Raw genomic sequence first — 20,384 nt, 5'->3', positions numbered from 1 at the left:
GCCAATGCAGTGGACGCTAGGACCCTGCGGGACCCCGGGCGCCGCGACTGCACCCGCGCCGCTGCATTATAAATACTTCTCCAAAATGCGGCGCAGCTCCCTGCGCGCGCCCCGGCCGCCCGCCGCCTCCGCCCCGCGCCCCTGAGCCGCCGCCGCCGCCGCCGCCGCCGCCGCCGCGGGTCCGAGGGCGCCGCGCCCTTGCCCTGGGCCCGGGCAGTGCCCGCCGCCGGCCGCGTCCCCGCGCAGCCCGCCTGGCCGGGTGCATGCATTGTGGGCCTCCCGACATGGTCTGCGAGACGAAGATCGTGGCCGCGGAGGACCATGAGGCGCTGCCGGGGGCCAAGAAGGACGCGCTGCTCGCCGCCGCCGGCGCCATGTGGCCCCCGCTGCCCGCCGCGCCCGGGCCGGCCGCCGCGCCCCCACCCGCGCCGGGCCCCCAGCCCCGCGGCGGTCCCGAGGGCGTGGGGCCGCCGGCGGGGCGCGGCGTGTGCATCCGCGAGTTCCGCGCAGCCGAGCAGGAGGCGGCGCGCCGCATCTTCTACGACGGCATCCTGGAGCGCATCCCCAACACGGCCTTCCGCGGCCTGCGGCAGCACCCGCGCACGCAGCTGCTCTACGCCCTGCTGGCCGGTCAGTGCGCGGCGCGGGCGGCGGGGACCGCGGGGTCGCCGGGCCGGGCCGGCTCCTGCATGTCGCAGTCTCGCGCGGGGCCCGGGCTCGAGCGAGCCCGGCGGGCCCCTTGGGGACCGTCGCCCGAGGCTCCTCCCTCCGCTCCCGCCCGGCCCCCTGTGCAGACCCCCGCCTCGGAGCCCGGGCGCCCCGGCCCCGCCGTCCGGGGAGGGAGGGAGCCCGCACACGCCCGCGCCCGCACTCTGCGGCGGGGCCGGGGACCGGGAACCAGCGCGCGCCGAGCGGGGGCTGCGGTCGCCAGGGCAGAGCCCCCCACCTGCATCCCCGCCGCCCTCCCTGCGGGTCTCCCCGCGGGTCGCCTCCCGGGCACCCGGTTGCGGTTGCGGGCGGCGTGACGGGGCAGCTAGCGCGGCGCTGCGGCCGGCGCCTGGCGCGGGAACTATATATAATCGGCGGGCGGGGGAGGCTGCCTCGGCGGCTCCCAGTGCTGATGTACCAGGGGAAGACGGCCATCTCCGCGGGGCGCCGGGTGGACTGTGCACCTGGGCCACTCTCGGAGGACGGCCCGCGCATTTTTGAAGCCCCGCCAGGGCAGGGTTGCCCTCCCATTTTACCGACAAGGAGCTGAGGCCATTCTCCCAAGGTCATACAGCAGAGGAGACTCACTCCTCCACAGCCCGAATTGTGCTGCAAGTGGCATAAATCTCTCCTGCCCCTGTCCTTGTAGGCCTGGAGGTCCCCAAAGGAGGGAACCCTGCCACCTCCACTCTCCAGCTGTAGGATGGCCTACAGGCCCTGTGGGCTGCTCCCCGGTAGGCTCCTTGCAGCCTCTTGGTTTTGCACCAGGCTAGATCCAGTGGGGAAGGGTGGGCAGAGCCCCTTGGCAGCTGGGGAGGTAGGCACTGGCATCCAGGGGACGGAGCCCTAGGCTGCCCCCCAGCCCTTTAGGGCAGCTTGCCCCGGCTTGTCTCAGATTACAGAGGTAGTTTATCTTTGTGGCAGAAATTTTGAAACTAGGGAAGAGTAGTAAGGGGCACAGACTGACCGCTGCTGCGGGGAGATCTCCCTAACTTGCGTGTCCTAAGAAGTGCTGGTTTACCAAGGTGGCAGGGCTGGGTGTTTCGGGCCCTTGTTTGTGTAGCTCACCCCATGACCAGGCCTGCCCTGCACCTGCCAGCTCAACTGTGCCCCTTGCCTGCAGCACTCTGCTTTGCTGTGACCCGCTCGCTGATGCTGACGTGCCTGGTGCCTGCTGGGCTGCTGGCCCTGCGCTATTACTACAGCCGCAAGGTGATCCTGGCCTACCTGGAGTGTGCGCTGCACACAGACATGGCCGACATCGAACAGTACTACATGAAGCCACCTGGTGAGTCGTGTGGTCTGCAGCTGCCCTTGGCCCCTCCTTCTGGCAGAGCTGCCCTTACCCCCAGCATCTGTGGGCCAGGGCCAGGCACAGGCACAGATGGGCCTGGGCTGGGGGTTCCTGTTGACCTGAGATTTCTGAGTGACTGAGGCCTTGCCAGTGATGGGGGTTTCAGTGGACTGTGAGAAGCAGAGCTGAGCCCTCCCCCTGGGTGGCCTGAGCTGACTCTGGGCCAGGGTGGCCTGACTCTGCTGCTCTAGCTGGCACCTGCTTGGTGGGGGGCAAGATCCTGGCTGTCCTACCTTGCTGGACCCTGTGCTGGCCTGGAGTGCAGGGGCCCTGGGTGGAGGGAACCCATGTGGCAGGGAGAAAGGACACCTGGACATGCTGTAGCAAAGGATACTCCAGGGAACAGAGGACCAGGGCAGGGGTCCTGGCCTTAGCCTTGGCTTCCATTTATGGCGTGGTTTGGGGGCCACTTAGTGAACAGGAGGGTCTTGTTCAAGCCACTGTGGCCTTCTGTAGTGGGAGGGGCTGGGAGTCCAGTCTAGAGAGACATGGGGCTACTCTTCCCCCAGGCTGGCCCTGAGGCAGGCTGGCCCTGAGGCAGGCTGGGTCCTGGGAGCCAGAGGAAAGAGGCCTTTGGCCCTTTGGGGCCTGCACACCTCCCAGGTGCTAGGGTGTCTCTGGGCTGAGGAGAGGGGCACTGACCAGCAGGAGCTGGGTCAGTGCTGGGCAGTGGCAGTCCACTCCGACAGTGCCAACTGCTGCTGTTGCTGGCGTGGGCTGAGTTGCCCCATCCTGGCCCTGCCCACCTGGCCATGGCCCCTGCCAATCTCCTGACTCTTTCCCATAGCATCCAGTTCTCTGTGTGGAGCCCTCACCTGGCCCTGCATGGAGGGAAGAGGGCACCAGCAGGAGGGGTTCAGGGAGGGGCACAGGGGTAGCTGTGGTTGCTGCTGATGTGCAGGCTGGGGGCAGAGATGAGCAGGCCAGCCATTCCTGAGGCCTGGCCACAGTCATCTGAGGCCATTAGGTCTGGGAGCAGGGGCCTGCTTGGCTGAGTCTGCCCAGGTCTTGATCCCAGGGGAGGGACTTGGGCCTCCGACGGCCACCCTCACTAGGGCAGCCTGGTCTTAAGAGCTGAGTGTGTCTGGGCTGCAGAGAGCAGGCCGGCTGGGCCTGACCGAGGGCGTCTGGAGGAGACAGCTGCACCTGCTTGTCCAGGACTGTGCTGCCCCTTGGGTCCAGAAGAGCTGGGAGATGGGCCACAGGGGCTGAGTCTCTCTGGCTTGGCACCCTTGAGTCCTCCCCAGCCTTCCTTGGAGTATCCCTGACCATCTTGTCCTCTGCAGGCTCCTGCTTCTGGGTGGCCGTTCTGGATGGCAACGTGGTGGGCATTGTGGCTGCACGGGCCCACGAGGAGGACAACACAGTGGAGCTGCTGCGGATGTCTGTGGACTCGCGCTTCCGTGGCAAGGGCATCGCCAAGGCGCTGGGCCGGAAGGTGCTCGAGTTCGCAGTGTTGCACAACTACTCCGCGGTGGTGTTGGGCACCACAGCCGTCAAGGTGGCTGCCCACAAGCTCTATGAGTCGCTGGGCTTCAGACACATGGGTGCAAGTGACCACTACGTGCTGCCTGGCATGACCCTCTCGCTGGCCGAGCGCCTCTTCTTCCAGGTCCGCTACCACCGCTACCGCCTGCAGCTGCGCGAGGAGTGACCGCAACCGCCCACCCGCCCGCCACCCCGTTCACCCCGTCCACCTGTGCCCGCTGCCCGCCGCCTGGTGCGGCCCTGCTTTCAGACGCTCACCTTGGCATCTGTGTTGGGTTTTCCTTTCTCAGCGTCTCGTAGTTATCTGGCTGGTTCTGGGGGCCTTGGGGCTGTTGCTCATCCGTGACACTTTGGTGGGGTGGGTTTTCTGCAGCCATGGCCCCTTGCCCTCCCCAGCCTGTCAGGGTGACTTGCCACTCCTTGAAGAGTGGCATCGTGGACCACCTAGACTGTCCACCCAGCTGCCTAGCCTGCCTCCGTCAGGGAAGGCCTGGCCTTGCCCACCAAGCACAGAACCTCTGCAGCAAAGCCCTCCAAGGAGCAGCCTCCTGGCCCCTAACCAAGCTATGGCTCAGCTGCCAGTCCCTGGAGTGTGGTCTGCTGGGCCGGCTGGCCGCTGCCCCATAGGAGGCAGAGCTGAATGCGGCCCTGCTTTGCTCTGTGCATGCTGAGGACGTGGCCTGGCCGCAGCATGCCGCATGCCACATGCCACAGCCCCCTGCCCTGCTGCCCTGCCCAGACTGGACCCCAGGACCGAAGCTGGTGAGCGCCCTTGTCCTGGTCTGAGCTTGCCTCCAGGGGGGCCTGTCCTCTGCCCACCCTGCCTGCTCTCTGGTGGGCCTGGACTGCCCCCACCGTCCTGCTCCATCCACCCTGCTTTGCTTTGACATCATCTCAGTCTCGCTCCTGTTGATCCATGTGCCCCTCTCCCTGGCTTGGCTGACTTGGCGGGCACCAGGCGTGGTTCCTGTAGCAACCCGCTGCACAGTGTGGCAGGGGTTGGTGGGGGGACACCTCTCCCCCAGCGCCTGCTAGATCAGGTGGCCTCTCCCAGCTGCCTGAGGCCCTCCTGCCTCAGCTGTCCACCAGGGTCTGCCCTGTGAATCTTATAGCCCAGGCTGCTGCCGGCAATACCCAGCCACAGCTTCTCCCAGCCTGAAACCAATCCGTTTTCTAATAAGTTACTTAGACAGAATAGCACTCTGCATGACTTTAATTCTTGGGACAAACGGTAGCTTGTACCTTCAGACACACGTCCGTGTGGTGCTAGCACATGCACTATTTCTGGCCCCGTTGGATGGGGGTGGGTGGCCGGGTCGATGGAGGCTTCCACGGTTTGAAATTTGGAGGGAGACTCTAATTTAATGTGATTTCCCCCTAAAGACCATTCCTGGTGGTGAGCAGGGTCCAGGCTGCCCCTCCAGCCCTGGCATGCAGGATTGAGGGGCAGGGTGAGCCCTCAGCCTCAGGAGGAGGAGCTGGGCGCTGCTGCATGAGGGGCGGTGGGTCCTGGGGCCAGGTGAGGTTCCATTTGGGGACTGGCCCAGTGGCGATGGCCTGGGATGGGGGAGAAAGGTGGTTACTGGAAGTGCCCCTGTGGCAGCCTGGACCAGGCTCTGGTGGCGAGAGGGGTATAAAGGCCCACTCAGACCTCTATGGGGTTGGAGGGGGAGGAGGAGTGGCAGTGGGGCAGGCCGCAGAGCTAGGTCCCCAAGGCCACGTTCTTAGAAATGGATGGATGGACGTCCCGAGGGGCCTTTTGTCCTGTTAGCAATTGAGGCATTTGCAGAACACTGTACAGACCCCGATCTCCCCTGTACATTCCTCCCTGGTGGCGCCCGGTCCCCACTCGGGGATGGGAGTTTTGTAGACTGTACAGAAATCGGCCCCTATTTTCTTGCAGCTCTCAGATTTTGTTAACCTGGATTATACAGACAGACGTAAAGTGTTTTAGCAAAATGGAAAACAAACAGTCGTGCCTTTTCCTCTTTCTGTTTGGTCTGGTTGCTGGGGCTGGTCTTGGGCTGGTCTTACGGGGGCGTTTGGGGCTGCCGGCTGGTCTGAGACCTGGGGCACAGGAGGCAGGGCGTGGTGGAGTCAGTATATGGTTCGTGGGCAGCTCCGCCTGCTTCTCCTGTCCTGTGCCTCGGGAGCCTGCAGTCTTTGGGCTCAGGGCACGGGATGGGGGTGCTGGGGCTCTCCCAGGCCAGGGCAGAGCCTGGGGACGGGGGCAGCCAGTGTCTCCTTGGTGGTGAGCTGAGTGAGCTCACAGCCCTCCCCCACTCCAGAGGCTCAGAGGGTCCTGGGGGAGGGATGTGTCCTCCTCACCTGGTGACCCCAGGCTTGCTGAGGGAACGTCTTCCTGGCTGCACTGCCCAGTGGGTTGCAGGGACGCTTTCTGGGCTCTTGCCTGTTCTGTGGTGCCCTGGGTTGCTGCCAGGACTTGGGAGAGATGCAGCAGGAGGAGGGCAGGCTCAGGCTGCACTGGGACAGAGCCCCCTCATCAGGCCACTGCAGCTCCGCAGGTCTGGAAGGCTGTGGGCAGGTTTCCTGCCCCTCCAAGCTGGAGGCTGGGCCTCTCCCCACCTGCCTTATCCCTCCAGCCTGAGCGGTGACTGCTCCGCAAATGTGCACTGACATGAATTTTATATGTTTGTAGAGATTCTGATGTATCTTCTACCTCTGTGGAGGCCCTCCTGGGCCTGGCTGCCATGTGTCCAGTGTGGCTCCCCTGAGTTTGCTGGCCTGCTGTCCTCCTCCCCCAGGCCTTGCCCACCTTAGGTGGCTGGCACCCACGTTCCTGGCCTGGAAAGGCCTGGGGGAGGCTAACATGCCTTTGGCCATTCCCACAGGAAGGCCCTGTGCTCAGGGTCTGGATACTTGGGATTTCTGTTGTGTGTTTGGAAGACTGGTTTGGAGTAGGGAGGGTGAAAGGTGGAAGTAGAATGTTCCAGAACATCAGCATTAGACAAACCTATGGTGTGCAGCAGCTCCCTCTGCCCAGGCACACATCTGTGCAGACAGATAGCCCCTAAGGTGGGTGACCAGGCAATCATTTCACCCACATGTGCCTCAGCACATGGGGGCTCTGAGTGTGAGGGCTGGAGCCATCGCAGCCATCATGGCCTACCCTCCTGTCCCCCGTCCCCCCATGCCCAGTTTTGGTTTCTGCTGCACCACCCTGGGCACGGCAGCAGCTGTGATACTACCTCTGACTGGAGAAGCTGAGGGATGGGGCCAGCCTGGTCTGAGAGGGTAGACGGCTAGCTCTGGGAGAGGGTTCTGGCTGGGAGGTCTTGTGGACAGCAAGTCTGAAGCTAGAAGGGATGGGGCTGGGGACACCCCAAGGTGAGCTTTCTGGGCAGTCTGCCAGGTACCAAGGAAGCTCTCTGGGCTATAGGGGTCGTCTCTAGCCTATAGGGGGCACACTGCCCCTGCCCTGCCTGCCTCTCTCCAGTGGCCCCAAGTCCCCAAATCCATGGGACTGGATTACAAGGCTGTGTCTGGGGCCAGAGTCCCGGGAATGTGGGTTTCTGGGCGTTGCCAGGGCATGGGACTTCTTGGGGACTGAAGGTGGCTGCCCAGCCAGGCTGTGGGCTGTGTGGGCACCATAGGACCACCTTCCTGTGGGTGCCTGGGGAGCCGCTGCCTCTGGCCGCAGTGGGCCCTGTTGCTGGTCCTGTCTGCTCCCTGCTGACCTGCTGTGTCTGTTGGAGGTGGCTCCTGGGGGTCAGTTCTGGTCTCGGGCCATGTTCTTGCAGGTGACTCCTGGGACAAAAATGTCAGGGATGAGCTGAGGCCAGGTGTGGAGCAGACCCTGGAGCGCAGTGTTCCTTGATGCCGCCATCTCTGCTCCCAGTGGTGACGTGTCCACAGAGCTACCCTGGCCTGGGTGAGGATGAGCCCTGACATACCATTGTTGGATGTATTTAAAAAAAACACACAGCAATAATTAGCCGTTTTAAAGGAGTGTACCTGTGTATGTGAACGTGCATTCCTGTCTTTGTGCATGTGCGCTTATGTATGTGTGAGCATGTGCATGAGTGTGTGTGTGCAAGCACACACAGGAGTGTATGGGTACATGTGTATTGTATATATGGGAGCACGTGTGTTCACGAGCATCTCTGAGCAGGTGTGCATGTGTGAGCACATGTGTACATGTGCACATGAGCATGTGTGTCCACACGGGCACCTGCAGGTGTGCATGTGTATGTGTGAACATCTTCATGTTGCGTGTGTGACTGTGAACATGTTTGTGTGCATGTGCACACATTCATGTCTATGAGTGTGTGCCTGGGCATGTCCTTGTAAGTGTGTGCACACGTGTGCGTGTGAATGTGTGTGCACATGTGTAGCAGTGGAGAGGGCACCGGTGGGAAGAGCCTCCTTCCTGCTCTGGGAGGTTGCTGTGGTGAGAAGCAGGGTCCTGTGGTCGTCCCTTGCTGTGCCCACTCCTCTAGGCCCGGATCCATGTGAATGTAGCACAGCCCTGTGGGCTGGTGAGCCTCTCATGACCCCGCTTCTCTGGCCACCTCCCTCTCTGCTGAGGGCAGGGCAGAGGAGTTGGAGACCCTGGGACAGGACACTGGCTGGGCCTGGTCCAGGTGCAGGTCTACTGTTGTGGTTGTTCCTGAAGCTGTACTGTGAGCCCACATGGGGCGGAGGTGTCCTGAGACCCGGGAAGTGCCAAACAGCCCCAGGGCCAGGCAACAAGCCAAGTTCCCAAGGAGACAGGCTGGGGGCCTGAGTGGGTGTGTGTCCCCGCCTGCATGGCCCCCAATGCTGCTGTTTTTCAATAAAACCAGAGTTGAAGGAACCTGGCTCTGTGCTTTTGTGAGGTGGCTCCGAGGCTGGCGACGCTGGACTCCATGCTGCTGGACTCCCTCCCCCACGGCTGGGCTGCCGCTGCCAGCTGACCCGACCTGGAAGCAGGCCCTGAACACTACCCCTGAGCCTGGGAGGTGCAGAGAGGTGATAGCTGGGCTTTGGGTGGGGTGGGCCTTCCAAGCAGTCGCCTCCAACCCATCAAACACTTGCCCCAGCTGAGAGGCAGCTTTGCGCCCCCTCCCTCCCCCCCTGGGGAACTACAAGCCAGGGGGCCCCACTGCTGTCTTCTGGCTCTGGGCCCTGGGCTGGGATCTGCAAACCCTTGGGGTCTTGGCCCTTCTCCTGAGTCGGTAGCCCCCAACAGGTGAGGCCTCCTTGTCCTGGATTCTTCTCAGTCCCAGTGTCCCTGGCAGCCCGTGGGTAGTGCCACCATAGGCCTGGGCCCTGCCTGCCTGCCCTCTTGCTCACCCAGCACCTCTGAGGGACAGTGAGATCTGGATCAGGAGGGTGGGCGCCAAGGCCGTCAGGTGGGGAGGTGGAGCCCCAGTGTCTACAAGGGAGGGAGATGTCACAGGGTGTGAGGAGGGGCCTCAGGGGGCTGCAGGCAGCACTGGGGACCAGGGATAAAGAGCAGGGTATGGAGGGGCACCAGGGATAGTGGGTGGACACAGACCTATGCTCAGTCAGACCCTAGCACAGGAGGCCACCCTGTTGGCAGAGGGACCCTGTAACCTGGAGGATCCCCAAAACCGATCTCTGAGGCAACTTTTCATGGGGTCCCTCCTCTCCTCTTCCCTGGCCCTGCCATGCCCAGCTCCCTGTCGTGTCATGGGAGTCAAGAGGAATCCGACCCTGCACATTCCTTCCCAGGAGGGCAAGACCAGGGTCAGGGGCTGCCCCCAGCTCTGCCAGGGCTCAGGTAACACTCTGGGGACATCCGGCTGCACTGCCGGCTGTGGGCCCAGAGGTGTGGGAGGAAGCCGGGCCTTCTGTCTAGAGCCTCAGGTGCTGTCCCCACAGGCTGGCTCCTTGTGCTGGTGCCCACTGGCCTGCAGCCTGCGTCTGGAGCAGGCACGACAGGGCCTGAGTGGACAACCAACAGGGTTGGGCTGTGTCCAGGCCGCCCCAGTTTGGGGCCTCAGCCCTGCCTCTGGCTGTGGACATGGCCTTTCCTACCTATGGGAAGAACTCACTCAGACCAGGAAGATAAGCTTCACACAAAGTGTTTACTCCTGGGGACATCCCAGCCATCCCAGCCCCAAAGGGTTAATGGGCCTGTATTCATCCAGGAGCTCAAAGTACTCGCTGGTGACCTTGGGAAAGGCCACACAATGGGCTGGTGGAGACCAGTTCCCTCCTCCTCCTGTTGCCTGGGGCTACAGACAAAATGAAGGGGAAAATGCACAGGCCCAGGAGGTGCCCAGCCAGCGACCTGGACAGCCAGACTGTTGCTGGGAGACTCGGTGTGACTCAGGCTGAGCTAAGAGTCCAGGGCCTCCTGCAGTGGAACCAGGTGTCCCCAGGAACGGCCGGCGCTCAGGCTCACCTTTAGGGGCACCTGTGGGTGGCAATCAGAAGTGAGCTCTGGGCCTGGGCTAGCTAGACGCCTCCCAGGTCCATAAGCAGAATGGAGGGGTCCACACATCCCGGGACACAACCGGACACAGCCATGGCAGCACCCAGCTGTGCACACACGTACATATCTGTGCACATGCACACTCGTCTTCCCAGTAACAGGTCCATACCACACACAGCCCCCTGCCCATGGTGCTGCCTTGGCCTTGACAGAGATGTCCCCTAAGTCCTTGGTGCAGCATGCAGCCGGTAGGGAGGGCCTCCAGGCAAGGTGCCCTAGGGTGGGTGAGGTGTGTCCTGGGGCAATCTGTGCCCATCACCCCCAGAAATCACCCAGTTGGGTAGGAGCCAGGGGGACAGCAGACTCTTCACGGGTGGCCGATTCTGTGTGGACTCTCTTGCCCAAGGCCCTACCATAGCTACCAGCTGTAGCCCCAGTGGTCCCCCACAGCTTGGTGCTCTAGAAGGGCTCCTTCTGGAAGCCAGGGTGGGGATTTCCCGGCTTCCATTGTCTGGTAGCCCCACTTCTCTGCCTGCCACAGACACAGGCTTCTGTGGATCTACTAGAGGGCATAAGTTCCCTTCCTGGCTGGGCAAAGTACCTGGGCTGCTTCTGGGTGCCCCTCTCCTCTGAAGAGTGGGGAGAGGGGAGGCCTTGGTGAGTCCCTGAGCTCTGAAGGTGTAGTGGCACATCCTATGGGAGGGGGAGGTTTCCCAGGAGGGCCCCCCAGGGGGCTGCCTGGCAGCAGAGCAGAGGCTGCTCTGGGAGGAGGTCTGGAAAGCCCCTCTGCAGCCCGTTCCACTGGGCTGGATCCTCACTAGTGACAGGAATGTGTCTCTTACCTTACTTGGGAACTCTGTGCAGACTTGGGACCCTGCCCCCGCGTCCTCATTACTTCTCCTTCAATTGTCCCCATCACTCTTGGGGAGCCTGCACTACAGTCTTTTCCTGGTGAGGACCCAGAATTGCCTCCAAGTGGTGCCCAAGCAGGAGCAGGCTGATACTAGGTTTGGGCATATTCTAGGGACATGCTTGGGGTAGGTGGGGACCCCAGCACTTACACCCCCAGTAAGTGTGAGCCTCAGGCAAGAGGTTTGGACACAGGGGTGATGGAGAGTCCCAGGCTGGGGGGAGCAGCTGACCCTCATCCTGGCTTCTCACCAGGCAACAGCCAACCACCCAGCAGGGAAGGGGGCTTCTTGGCAGCAGTCCTGGGATGCAGGGCAAGGGGCCGGTCCTCTGTCCTTGCCTTCCTGTGCCATGGTGGCAGTCTGGCACTCCCCCTTCCACTCTGGGCTGATTCTTGACAGTGAGGGACACAGTGGGGGAGGCTGGGCAGGGGTGTGCCCTTCTCACCTGCAGTTGCAGCTCCGGGTCCTGGATCTGTTGCAAGGACTCCATGGTTCCCCTGACAAGAGCTAGAACAGGAACGCAGAGCCATTTGAGCCTGCCAGGCAAGCCCTGGCCAAGCTCCTCACCTCAGGGGCTCCGGAGTCACAGACAGGAAGCTCAGGCTGAGTCCTGCCCAGCACCCCCTCCCCAGCTCCCTAATTGTTTCCTGCATCCACAGGGTCACCCCAACTGGCTGGTCTAGGGGCCTTGATCCCCACATGGCTGCTGTGGCTGGTTCATGGCCCAGGATACAGTATGAAGCCCCTCAGTCCTGCCCTCCAGCCCAAAACACTGCTCTGCACTGACCTCCACCCTCCCCAATCAGGCTGGCCAGGTGCCATGCTCCCGACTCCAGCTTTGGCCATGGCTCTGGGGCTGAGAGCAGCCTGGGCACAGACCATGATCTCTGCTGCTTTTGGGTGAAGTCTTAAGTGACCACCACACCTGTGAGGGCAGCTTTGTGGTGCTGGCATTGTGACTAGCCTCAGGGCCTGGGCCACCAGCCGTCCAGACCGTCCCCGCCAGGCAGGTGGAGGCCCAGCCTTGGTGTCTGTGGAATGCTCTGGAAGCTCCACTACAGCACTGGACGCCCACCTGGGCTTTTACAGGGTGCCACACCAAGCTGGGCCCCTTCCTGCTAGGGAAAGGTCCATGGAAGGTCAGTCAGAGGACAGGGCAGGTCTCTCTTTAACTGTGTGAGAGAAAGCACCTCTTGCTCTCCCAGGTTTACCTGCGAACTCGGGGACCTGTGTGTCTTCCACTTCAAACAGCAGCTCATCGTGAATTTGGGCAACCAACCTGGAAGGGGGCAACAGTTACCTGGGTAGCCTAGACACTGCCTTGTGGGGACATGGGCTCATTCTCCAGGATTCAGGGAAGGTTGTCTGGCACTATGTGCCCCAAAGAGGTTGCTCTGTGGCGAAGTGGAGAGGACCCACCCTGGGCACTGTTGCCTGGGGTCACTTTACAGTCACCAGAATAGCTTCCGGGAGCTGGGAGAAGGAGCTGGAAGAGAGGGAGAAGGCTCCATAGAAGTGACTGCTGAGCTGTCCAGCCCCTGGCTGAGGACTGGCCCAGATGGAGAAAGCCCTCTTTGGGCTGGGGGTGGAGGCCCTGTGGTGGATTAAAAGGACAGTATGGGGCCTGCTGTGAGCAGTGAAGACCCTCAGCAATGGGATGGGGCAATCTTTTAAAATTTTGTTTCTGAAGGCAAACAAATAAATATTCAACAAAATACATCAAAATTCAACGTGCAAAAATTTAAAAATCTTTCCAAGTCCCCCCATTACAATGACAGGGGGCATCTGGGGTGGCCTGGCCAGGACTGCACATGCACTTGCCTGGTGACAGCGCCTGTGTGGAGACTCCTGGACAGCCTGGGTGCCCCTCAGCTCCCAGCCTGTCTCATGGACCCCTGAGCCCTCCAGCGGTGCAGGACGGGGTGGCCATTCCCAGCAGCCTGAGCAGGGCTGCACTCTCCACCACAGGCCACGCTCCAGGGCAGCTTCAGCCCACACCTCCTCAGCCCTCCCTGCATCAGTATGGACAGGAAGCCAGGACGACCTGGCAGGGGTTGGGGGTGATGAACTGCTGGGCAGTGGTCTCTGGCAGGTTTTACAGATTCAAGTGGAGAGAAGGGACAGGAGCATAAGTGCACAGGGCAAGGGGTGGAGTGGTCCTGTCCAAGCAGCTGGCTCCTACAGCTCCATGTTGGTACAAAAACTGCACCAACTTCTGTAACCCCACATGCTCTTTGGAGGGCAGCACGGGTTGGCTTATGCTCCTCCGCAGACAGCATCAGAATCCTCTGGGACTCACAGCCCAGGGCTGTGGCATGCAGACTCAGTGCAACCCCCTCCTGTGGATGGACAGTGGTGTCTGGACCTGCCCACTCAAGGAAGGGACACATGGTGGAGGTGACTCAGGACAATCAGTGAGGGCCTGAAGCCCCCCGGGGATGATGGGAGGCACATGGGGCCCCAGTGTTCTGCCCTTTACAGCCTCAGCTTCCTCCTGGTGTGAGCCCTGAACGACAGTGATCCCTTCCCATCCTGCCTCCCCTGCTGCTTGCGCTGCACCCCCACGTGGTACTGGAAAGTTGGGGCTGCACAGGGGAGCTGTGTGAAGCCCTGCTGGGCAGCAGTCACGGGCATGTGGTGGCGGACGCTGGCTGGGAGGAGGAGCAACTCTCTAAGATCTGGGCAGGGGGACTCCATCAGCACTCTGCAGCAGAGACTGTGGTGGCTGCCTCTTTCTGTTCTCCTCTCTCTGCTGTTGGGTGGGTGGAGATGGAGCTGTCTTCCCAAGCTCTCCCTTAGATGCAGTGTGCCAAGAACTTCTAGGAAGGCCCTGAAAGGGCTGCCTCAGCTCTTTTGGTCATCACTTTCTCCTTTGGCCTGGAAAGTGTTGTGGTGGTCAGAGCAGCTACCTCCCTTGTGGCACCAAGAGGAAAGAAACCAGTAGCCAGAGGACCTTTGGTCCTGCTGTCCTGAGCTTCTGAAACAATCAGCAACTACTGTGTCCTGGATTCTCATTATGGGAGAAAAAGTCAAGTTGGGGAGTCTGAGCTGCTGTAGCTGTGCCACGTTCCTGAGGGCCGAGCACATGTCCTCATGGTTGTGCATCTGCAGACTCACACTGGGCTGGGCCATGCGAGTACTGGGTGCACACTCTGCAGGGCACCCTCAGCGGTGCACCTGCATTTTTTCATGCAGCCTCTGGTCAGAGCATGGACTCTGCCTTTCCAGGAGTCATACTGGCAGTACACGGTAGGGACCAAGAGTCTGCCAGGGTCTTTGGCTCCCTGGGGCTTACTTTTCAAACTGGCAGAAACCTCAGAAGAGGTGCTTGTGAATCTTTCCAGATTTGGCAGAAAGTTTCACACTTTTTGAAATCACATGGTGAGATCTGAGCTGCTGGTCTGGCAGGACCTAAGAATAGGTGCGGTTGTCAGTCACTCACACATCACCCTCACAGCATGGGATGGAGACACTGCCGCGTTTCTCACTGGAAACTGGGGCACAGGAGTCAGCAGAATGTGTGGCTCAGGGTGGATGAGGAGCAGAGGAACACAGGCTCAGACCTCCCGTGCCCGGGGTCAGGGGAGAGCGCTGCCTTTGAGAGAAGGTGGGGCTGCTGCATCTGCATCTGCATCTGGACAGCCTGTCTGAGGCCAACAGACCCAGGCTCCCTCAGGGAACATTCCAGAGGGCCCCACCTCATGTCCCTGTCCCAGGCTTGAGAGGCAGCTCCCTTCCAAGGGGCATGCCTAGTGGCACTGAGCCCCCTTGCGGGTTCCTCCTGAGAATACATCTGTGTGGTGCCCCTGCTCGAATCCACCTCCAAGGAGGCACGGGGGACCTGGTGCTGGCTTAGCTCTGGTGAACTGGGATGAGTCACATCTTGCTGTGCCTTCGTTCAGTTAAACCCCTAATAGCCTGTGCTCAGCTTGCAGGAGGTCCTATCACCAAAGATGCCAAGTTTTCACATGACAACTTCTTCTACCAATTCTACATGCAGCAAAAACAAGACCATTTTTCTAGTCTTCCACTATGGTGGAAAACCACTGCAGGCCACTCACACCTCTGAGAAGCTGGAGTCCACCGTGAGAGACTTTGGGAGTGGGCAGGACTTCCACATCCCAGCAGAGGAGGAACTACAGGAAACCCAGAGGGAAACCTTGGCTAGTATGTGCTTGCTGGGGAGGCAGCAGATGGCAGCAAGAGGTGATGGAGATGTGAGGTGGGGCAATATCTGCTTACTCTGCTTCCACCCATTGACCACCCCAATCACTGTAGGAGTCAGAGCACCGTCCAGTCAGCGTGGGAGTCAGCAGGGTCATGGGGAGGCTCAGCTAGGATCTCAGGCACCCTTGTCTTCCTGACAGCCCTCCTTCATGACTCCTCCCCAGTGAAGAAGTGTCAGTGCAGGGCTGCAAAGGGGAGTAGCCAGCAGGGTCTGGGGGCTGGGGACAGGCTCCTGCCCTCAACTCTGTGGGGCGCCACCCCACAGTATCCTCTCCTACGTGAAGTTGCTGAAATCAGCAAAATAACACTGGCTCAAAAGTCAAAATGAGCAAAGAAAGTATCTGAAGTAATAAAGGAGACAGGTTTTTAAAGAAAGATGAAAGATCTCAGATAAAGAAGAAGTCATTCTTTAGCACATAAAACAACATTAGAAGCCAAGAGAAAACTGAGCTTGGGTGGAAATGGAAGGCCACTGAAAGCAGGTCTCTACATCCCAGAGGTGGGGTGCGTGGGGCTGCAGAGTGCAGACTGCTGAGACCAGTTCACATTTTATGATCTAGAGAAGCAGCTGCCCACCCTGCCACTGGCTCCCCTCCCAGCAGAGGAGGCATGACCCACCTGGGCAGCCACAGTTGCACTCTGGCCTGCAGAGGCCACCCCACATGCCCAGAGTGGATAGCCTAGGTCTTTAGGGTGAGCATGTAAAGTGAATCCCTTCTGGGATCTGACACCACCACCCCTCTGAGGGGCTGATGTGGCTTAGTCATCTGAAGGGGTTCAGGGATTCTTGAGGGGAGTCCATTTTCCTCAAAGAGAGGGGATGTCTGGGTGGTCACCTGTAGCCACGTTCAGGCTTCAGTTGCCAGTGGGAGAGAGCTGGGGTGACAGTTCCTTATCCTCTTGCCACTTCAAAACTCAGGACAGAGACAGACCTGAGAGAGTCGTGGCTGGGGTGGCTGTAATAGACCTGCCATTGAGGTGCACCTGAGCATGGGTTCTGGGCAAGCATGGCATCCCCATGGTCCTGCTGTGGGACTGTGACCGGCCGGGATGTGGGAGGGGGCAGCTGCAGATGGGGCCTTCAGGTTGTGCCTCCCTTCAGGCCCTGAGTAGGGACTGAGGATAGCACTTCTGCTTGATGCTGCTGGGCCCCAGCCACTAGAGGCCAGGCTATGAGTCTTGAGGGTTTGGGTCAAGGGGTCCTTTGCTCTGTGTTGGCTGAGCAGCCAGAATGGAGGTCCCACAGGTGGAGCAGGCATGGGGGTCTTGCATAGAACAGCCACTTCCCATCCAAACCCTGGGAAAGGCTGGCTAACATGTGGCCTGACTGTCTTCACTGACCTGGCCGTCAGGGTGGGGGAAGTGGCCACTGCAGAGAAGATGCGGATCATGGCCATCTTACAGAGGTCTGCAGCAGAGCCTGTGGACACAAAGAGTTCTGTTTCAGGACCCTGAGGAACGCGGGCAGCCAGTGTGGAGCTCAGTGGCACAGCACTCCTTCACTTCTGCAGGATGCTGCTCTTCTGAGCTACCTGAGTGCTCTGGCTAATGAGGAAGGAGTTTCTGCAACTGGAGGCAAATAACATGTCCTCGCTCCTCAGCTGCCTCTCCCTGTTCAGTGCTGGGGGGTGGCTTTCAGGAGGCCTTGTTCCAGAGCCTGACCCCTGCCAAGCACTCGGGGGTCTGGCAGAGGGGTCCCAGGGACTGGGTGCAGCCTTTCTGCCTTGATGCTCTTTGACTGGGTTTCCCACTTGTAGGTATGGGGGACAGTGGAGCTGGAGGGAAGAATCCTAATTATAAAGATGACCCCGTGACAGTCATGCCACCGACAGTACTGCCAGACCACCAGGTAGGGCTACGGGGTTCCTCAGGAGGGTTTACAGGAGCAGTGCACCATGGTAGTCTGGAGGGTGCTGCCTGGCTCTGCAGCCGCCACATGCCCAAGGGACAAGGGTGCTGAGATAGGGCACAGGAGAGGCGGGCAGCAGCCGGCTGGGCTCCAGTACCTTGCACCATGAAGTTCACTGCCTGTCGTTCTGCTTGTGCCCGGAGCTGCTGGTCCCGTGCATGGATCCTGGGCAGAGGCCTCCTTCTGCCCATGATGGATGCCACATAGCCTGGTCATAGAAAAAAGCAGGTGAGAGACAGTAGCACACAGCCAAGCAGCCCTGGTAGGCAAAAGCCCTGTCTTGTGCTAACTCTGGCTTCCCCAAGGCACTTGGCATGTGGTTTCGTGATGGGTGCGTGAGGACTGCCAAGGGACAGCCCTGTGGCAGGTGGCATGCTTCTCTACTCTTACTGGTCTCCAGGGTACCTTGTCCGACACAAGACAGGGACTGTGGAAATCATTCAGACACATGTGGGCCTGGGCCCTGCAGTCCCTGGACTGTGTGGTCATAGCAGGGTAAAGAGAGGAGGCCAGGGTTTGAGTCGGAGTCCACACCCCACATGAGGTAGATCCACATCCTCTCGGGCCTGACACTTAACATGATTTGGGAGCTCTCAAGAGAATGAGCATCAACAAGCTGTGCTGGGTGAGTAGGTACTTGACCAGTGAGGACTTCTGTTTAACTGGGTGTGGGTGACAAATCCTCACTTGTGAGAGTTCATAGGTCTGAGGAATGAAAGAATTCCCCACAAATACAATAATCATAACTTGGTTTTGGTGCTGGGGATCGAACCCAGGGCATGCTCGGTAAGCGCTGTACCACCGAGCCACATCCCCACCCCCCAATACAATCATCATAAAGTGGCAAGGTACTGAGCACCCACACTATGCCAGGGATAAGAGAAGTCTCTTTACAGCAACCGGCAGTCAGGACTGGGGAGTGCACTTTCAACCTGGCACAGCACACCTTCACCTCTGCAGGACGCTGCTCTTCTGAGCTACCTGAATGCTCTGGCTAATGAGGAAGGAGTTTCTGCAACTGGAGGCAAATAACATGTCCTCGCTCCTCAGCTGCCTCTCCCTGTTCAGTGCTGGGGGGTGGCTTTCAGGAGGCCTTGTTCCAGAGCCTGACCCCTGCCAAGCACTCGGGGGTCTGGCAGAGGGGTCCCAGGGACTGGGTGCAGCCTTTCTGCCTTGATGCTCCTTGACAAGGTTTCCCACTTGCAGGTATGGGGGACAGTTTTGCATGCCTTGTGGTTTCTGACCAAAAGCTGGATGTGAGGCTGATGCCCTTGTTCAAGAGTTTCCTGGCAGGCTTGAGTTGCTTGTAGATCCATTGGTTGTCTGAGGTCTGATTTTAAGCTTTGCTGGGTGGATGAGTGGCCTCTCCATTAGGGCTCATTAAGATCTCCTGTAAAGTGTGGCCCTTTTGAGGTCTCTATTGAATGTTCCATGCATCCAGTATCCATTCTGGAAGGTCAGAATTCGAGACATCCCCATCCCATCAGAGTCTCTGCTTGGGTCCCCTCCCACACCGTGGTCTTGCCTCTAGATGAGGCACTCACAGGACACACCTCATTTGTCTCTTCTCTAAGCAACCAAAGCAATATGCTGCCCACTATTGGATACCTGGAAACTGTTGGTTCAGGTACTTCACCTAGTTTTTCTAGTTGTTTTGGTGACTCCTTGTGGTCCAAAGTGGACGTCTCCTGATTTCATAGCTGTGGTTTTTGGTACTGGCGATCATAGTTTCTGCTTGCATCTCAAGAGCCCTGGCCCTGCCCCTTCATGTTGGTACTCAGAGTGGAAGCAATGTTCTTGGAAGCCATCCCCGTGTCAAAACAGCTGGCTTCCCTTCACTGCATGGGAAGGGGCAGGGAGCCATGGAAATAGCAGCACTGGGGTCCAAATGAAAGGAGGCTCCTTCTCCAACTGCCTTCTATCTAGGTTCCCAAAATAGCTGCAGTCCCTCCAAGGTCACCTGGCATGAGAAGAAGAAAGACAGAGGAACCTAGGGCTGAAGGGGGCAGAAGTCTTAGTCAAAAAGCAGTTAAGGAGAGTAATCATGCATGCCCGGAGGAGGGCAGTGATACAACCCCAATCTACCAACATGTGGCTTTCCTGGCCCACTTCCATATAGAGACAACAGCCAGGACCTGGAAGACCATCACCAAGGTCCCTGCAGGCTTGGTTACACCAGAGGCATCCCTGATGCCTGCTTCTCTTGATTCCTCTTTCACTCTTCCTATGGCTTCATACCTCCATGTTCTCACCTCTGACTTCATAAACCCCACATCCCCACACCCTGCTCTCTCTCTTTGTCCACCTTTAGAAATTGGAGACCTTATGCAAACCTACTATTTTATCATAGATATTAACTGAACACATTTCTGTTTATTGCTACAAAACTATACTTGTCTAAATAGGAGCTATTTGATTTAAGGCTTCACATTGTTTGCACTGGGTGCTGTAAATATTGATCTCCCACTTAAAGGTGAGGTATCGGTAACCTGCAGAGACACTACAAATTTATAGGGTAAAAGTTCTAACACCTCAGATCCACAATGACACATTGACAACATAAAAAACAAGGGAAGAAAGTGCCTCAAACAAACCAAGATGCTGCAATTATAGAATCCACTGACAGCACACAGATGAAATGTCAGAGAAGGCGTTCACAATGCACATAATTGAAATGATCATCAAAGCACAGAATGGTATAAGAGAGCAAATACAGGCAACAATTGATCACTCTAACAAAGGGATAAGAGAGTAAATACAGGTAGCAAAAAATTACTTCAAGAAAAAGAGATTCTGGGGGCTGGGGATATGGCTCAAGCGGTAGCGCGCTCGCCTGTTATGCGTGCGGCCCGGGTTCCATCCTCAGCACCACATACAAACAAAGATGTTGTGTCTGCCGAAAACTAAAAAAAATATATATATAAAAAAATAAAATTAAAAAAAAAAAAAGAAAAAGAGATTCTGAAAAAAAAAAAACACATATAAAATCCTTGAAATGAAGGAAACAATAAATCAAATAAAAAATTCAATAAAAAGAATCACCAACAGACGAGATCACTTGGAAGACAAAACCTCAGGCAATGAAGTCAAAATATATAATATTTTTAAAAATTATTTTTATGTATATTTTTGGTTGTTAATGGACCTTTGTTTTATTCATTTATTTACATGTGGTGCTAAGAATTGAACCTAGTGCGTTACACATGCTAGGCAAGTGCTCTACCAAGGAGCCACAAATCCATCAGCAAAACATACAATCTTAAAATAAAGTTGACCATACAATGAAGATGGTAAGAAACAGAACTTCCGAGAATTATGGGATAACATGAAAAGACAAAATCTAAGAATTATTGAGATAGAGGAAGGCACTGAGATATAAACCAA

General features: G+C 58.4%; 2 protein-coding genes across 2 annotated transcripts in view; one reads left to right on the top strand and one right to left on the bottom strand.

The window, feature by feature from the left end:
• Window positions 1–202: 202 nt before the first annotated feature.
• Nat8l (N-acetyltransferase 8 like) lies at window positions 203–8,366 on the top strand. Its single transcript, XM_046423893.2, has 3 exons — window positions 203–630; window positions 1,832–1,996; window positions 3,349–8,366. The coding sequence occupies exons 1-3, from the start codon at window positions 264–266 to the stop codon at window positions 3,714–3,716; spliced, it is 900 nt and encodes a 299-aa protein (XP_046279849.1). The 5' UTR covers window positions 203–263; the 3' UTR covers window positions 3,717–8,366.
• Window positions 8,367–9,584: 1,218 nt separating this feature from the next.
• Window positions 9,585–20,384, bottom strand: part of Poln (DNA polymerase nu) — a 202,889-nt gene continuing 192,089 nt past the window's right edge. The window contains exons 25-29 of the mRNA XM_046423887.2: window positions 17,098–17,208; window positions 16,433–16,511; window positions 12,076–12,143; window positions 11,310–11,371; window positions 9,585–9,935 (exon numbers count right to left, since the gene is read on the bottom strand). Of these exons, the coding sequence (XP_046279843.2) occupies window positions 9,858–9,935; window positions 11,310–11,371; window positions 12,076–12,143; window positions 16,433–16,511; window positions 17,098–17,208 (398 nt within the window). The 3' untranslated portion in view covers window positions 9,585–9,857. The remainder of the gene's footprint in view (window positions 9,936–11,309; window positions 11,372–12,075; window positions 12,144–16,432; window positions 16,512–17,097; window positions 17,209–20,384) is intronic.

The sequence above is a fragment of the Marmota monax genome, unplaced genomic scaffold, assembly GCF_021218885.2.
Source record: "Marmota monax isolate L192 unplaced genomic scaffold, Marmota_monax_Labrador192_F-V1.1 WCK01_AAM20220418_F8-fsc00009, whole genome shotgun sequence".
NCBI lineage: Eukaryota > Metazoa > Chordata > Mammalia > Rodentia > Sciuridae > Marmota > Marmota monax.
Note: the sequence above shows the minus strand (reverse complement) of the source record. Positions and strands in the feature narration are given on the sequence as shown.

Coding starts and splice junctions, on each gene's coding strand:
- Nat8l (XM_046423893.2), top strand. CDS start 264: ATGCATTGTGGGCCTCCCGACATGGTCTGCGAGACGAAGATCGTGGCC. Junction 631..1,831: donor GCTCTACGCCCTGCTGGCCG/GTCAGTGCGCGG, acceptor CCTTGCCTGCAG/CACTCTGCTTTGCTGTGACC. Junction 1,997..3,348: donor GTACTACATGAAGCCACCTG/GTGAGTCGTGTG, acceptor TGTCCTCTGCAG/GCTCCTGCTTCTGGGTGGCC.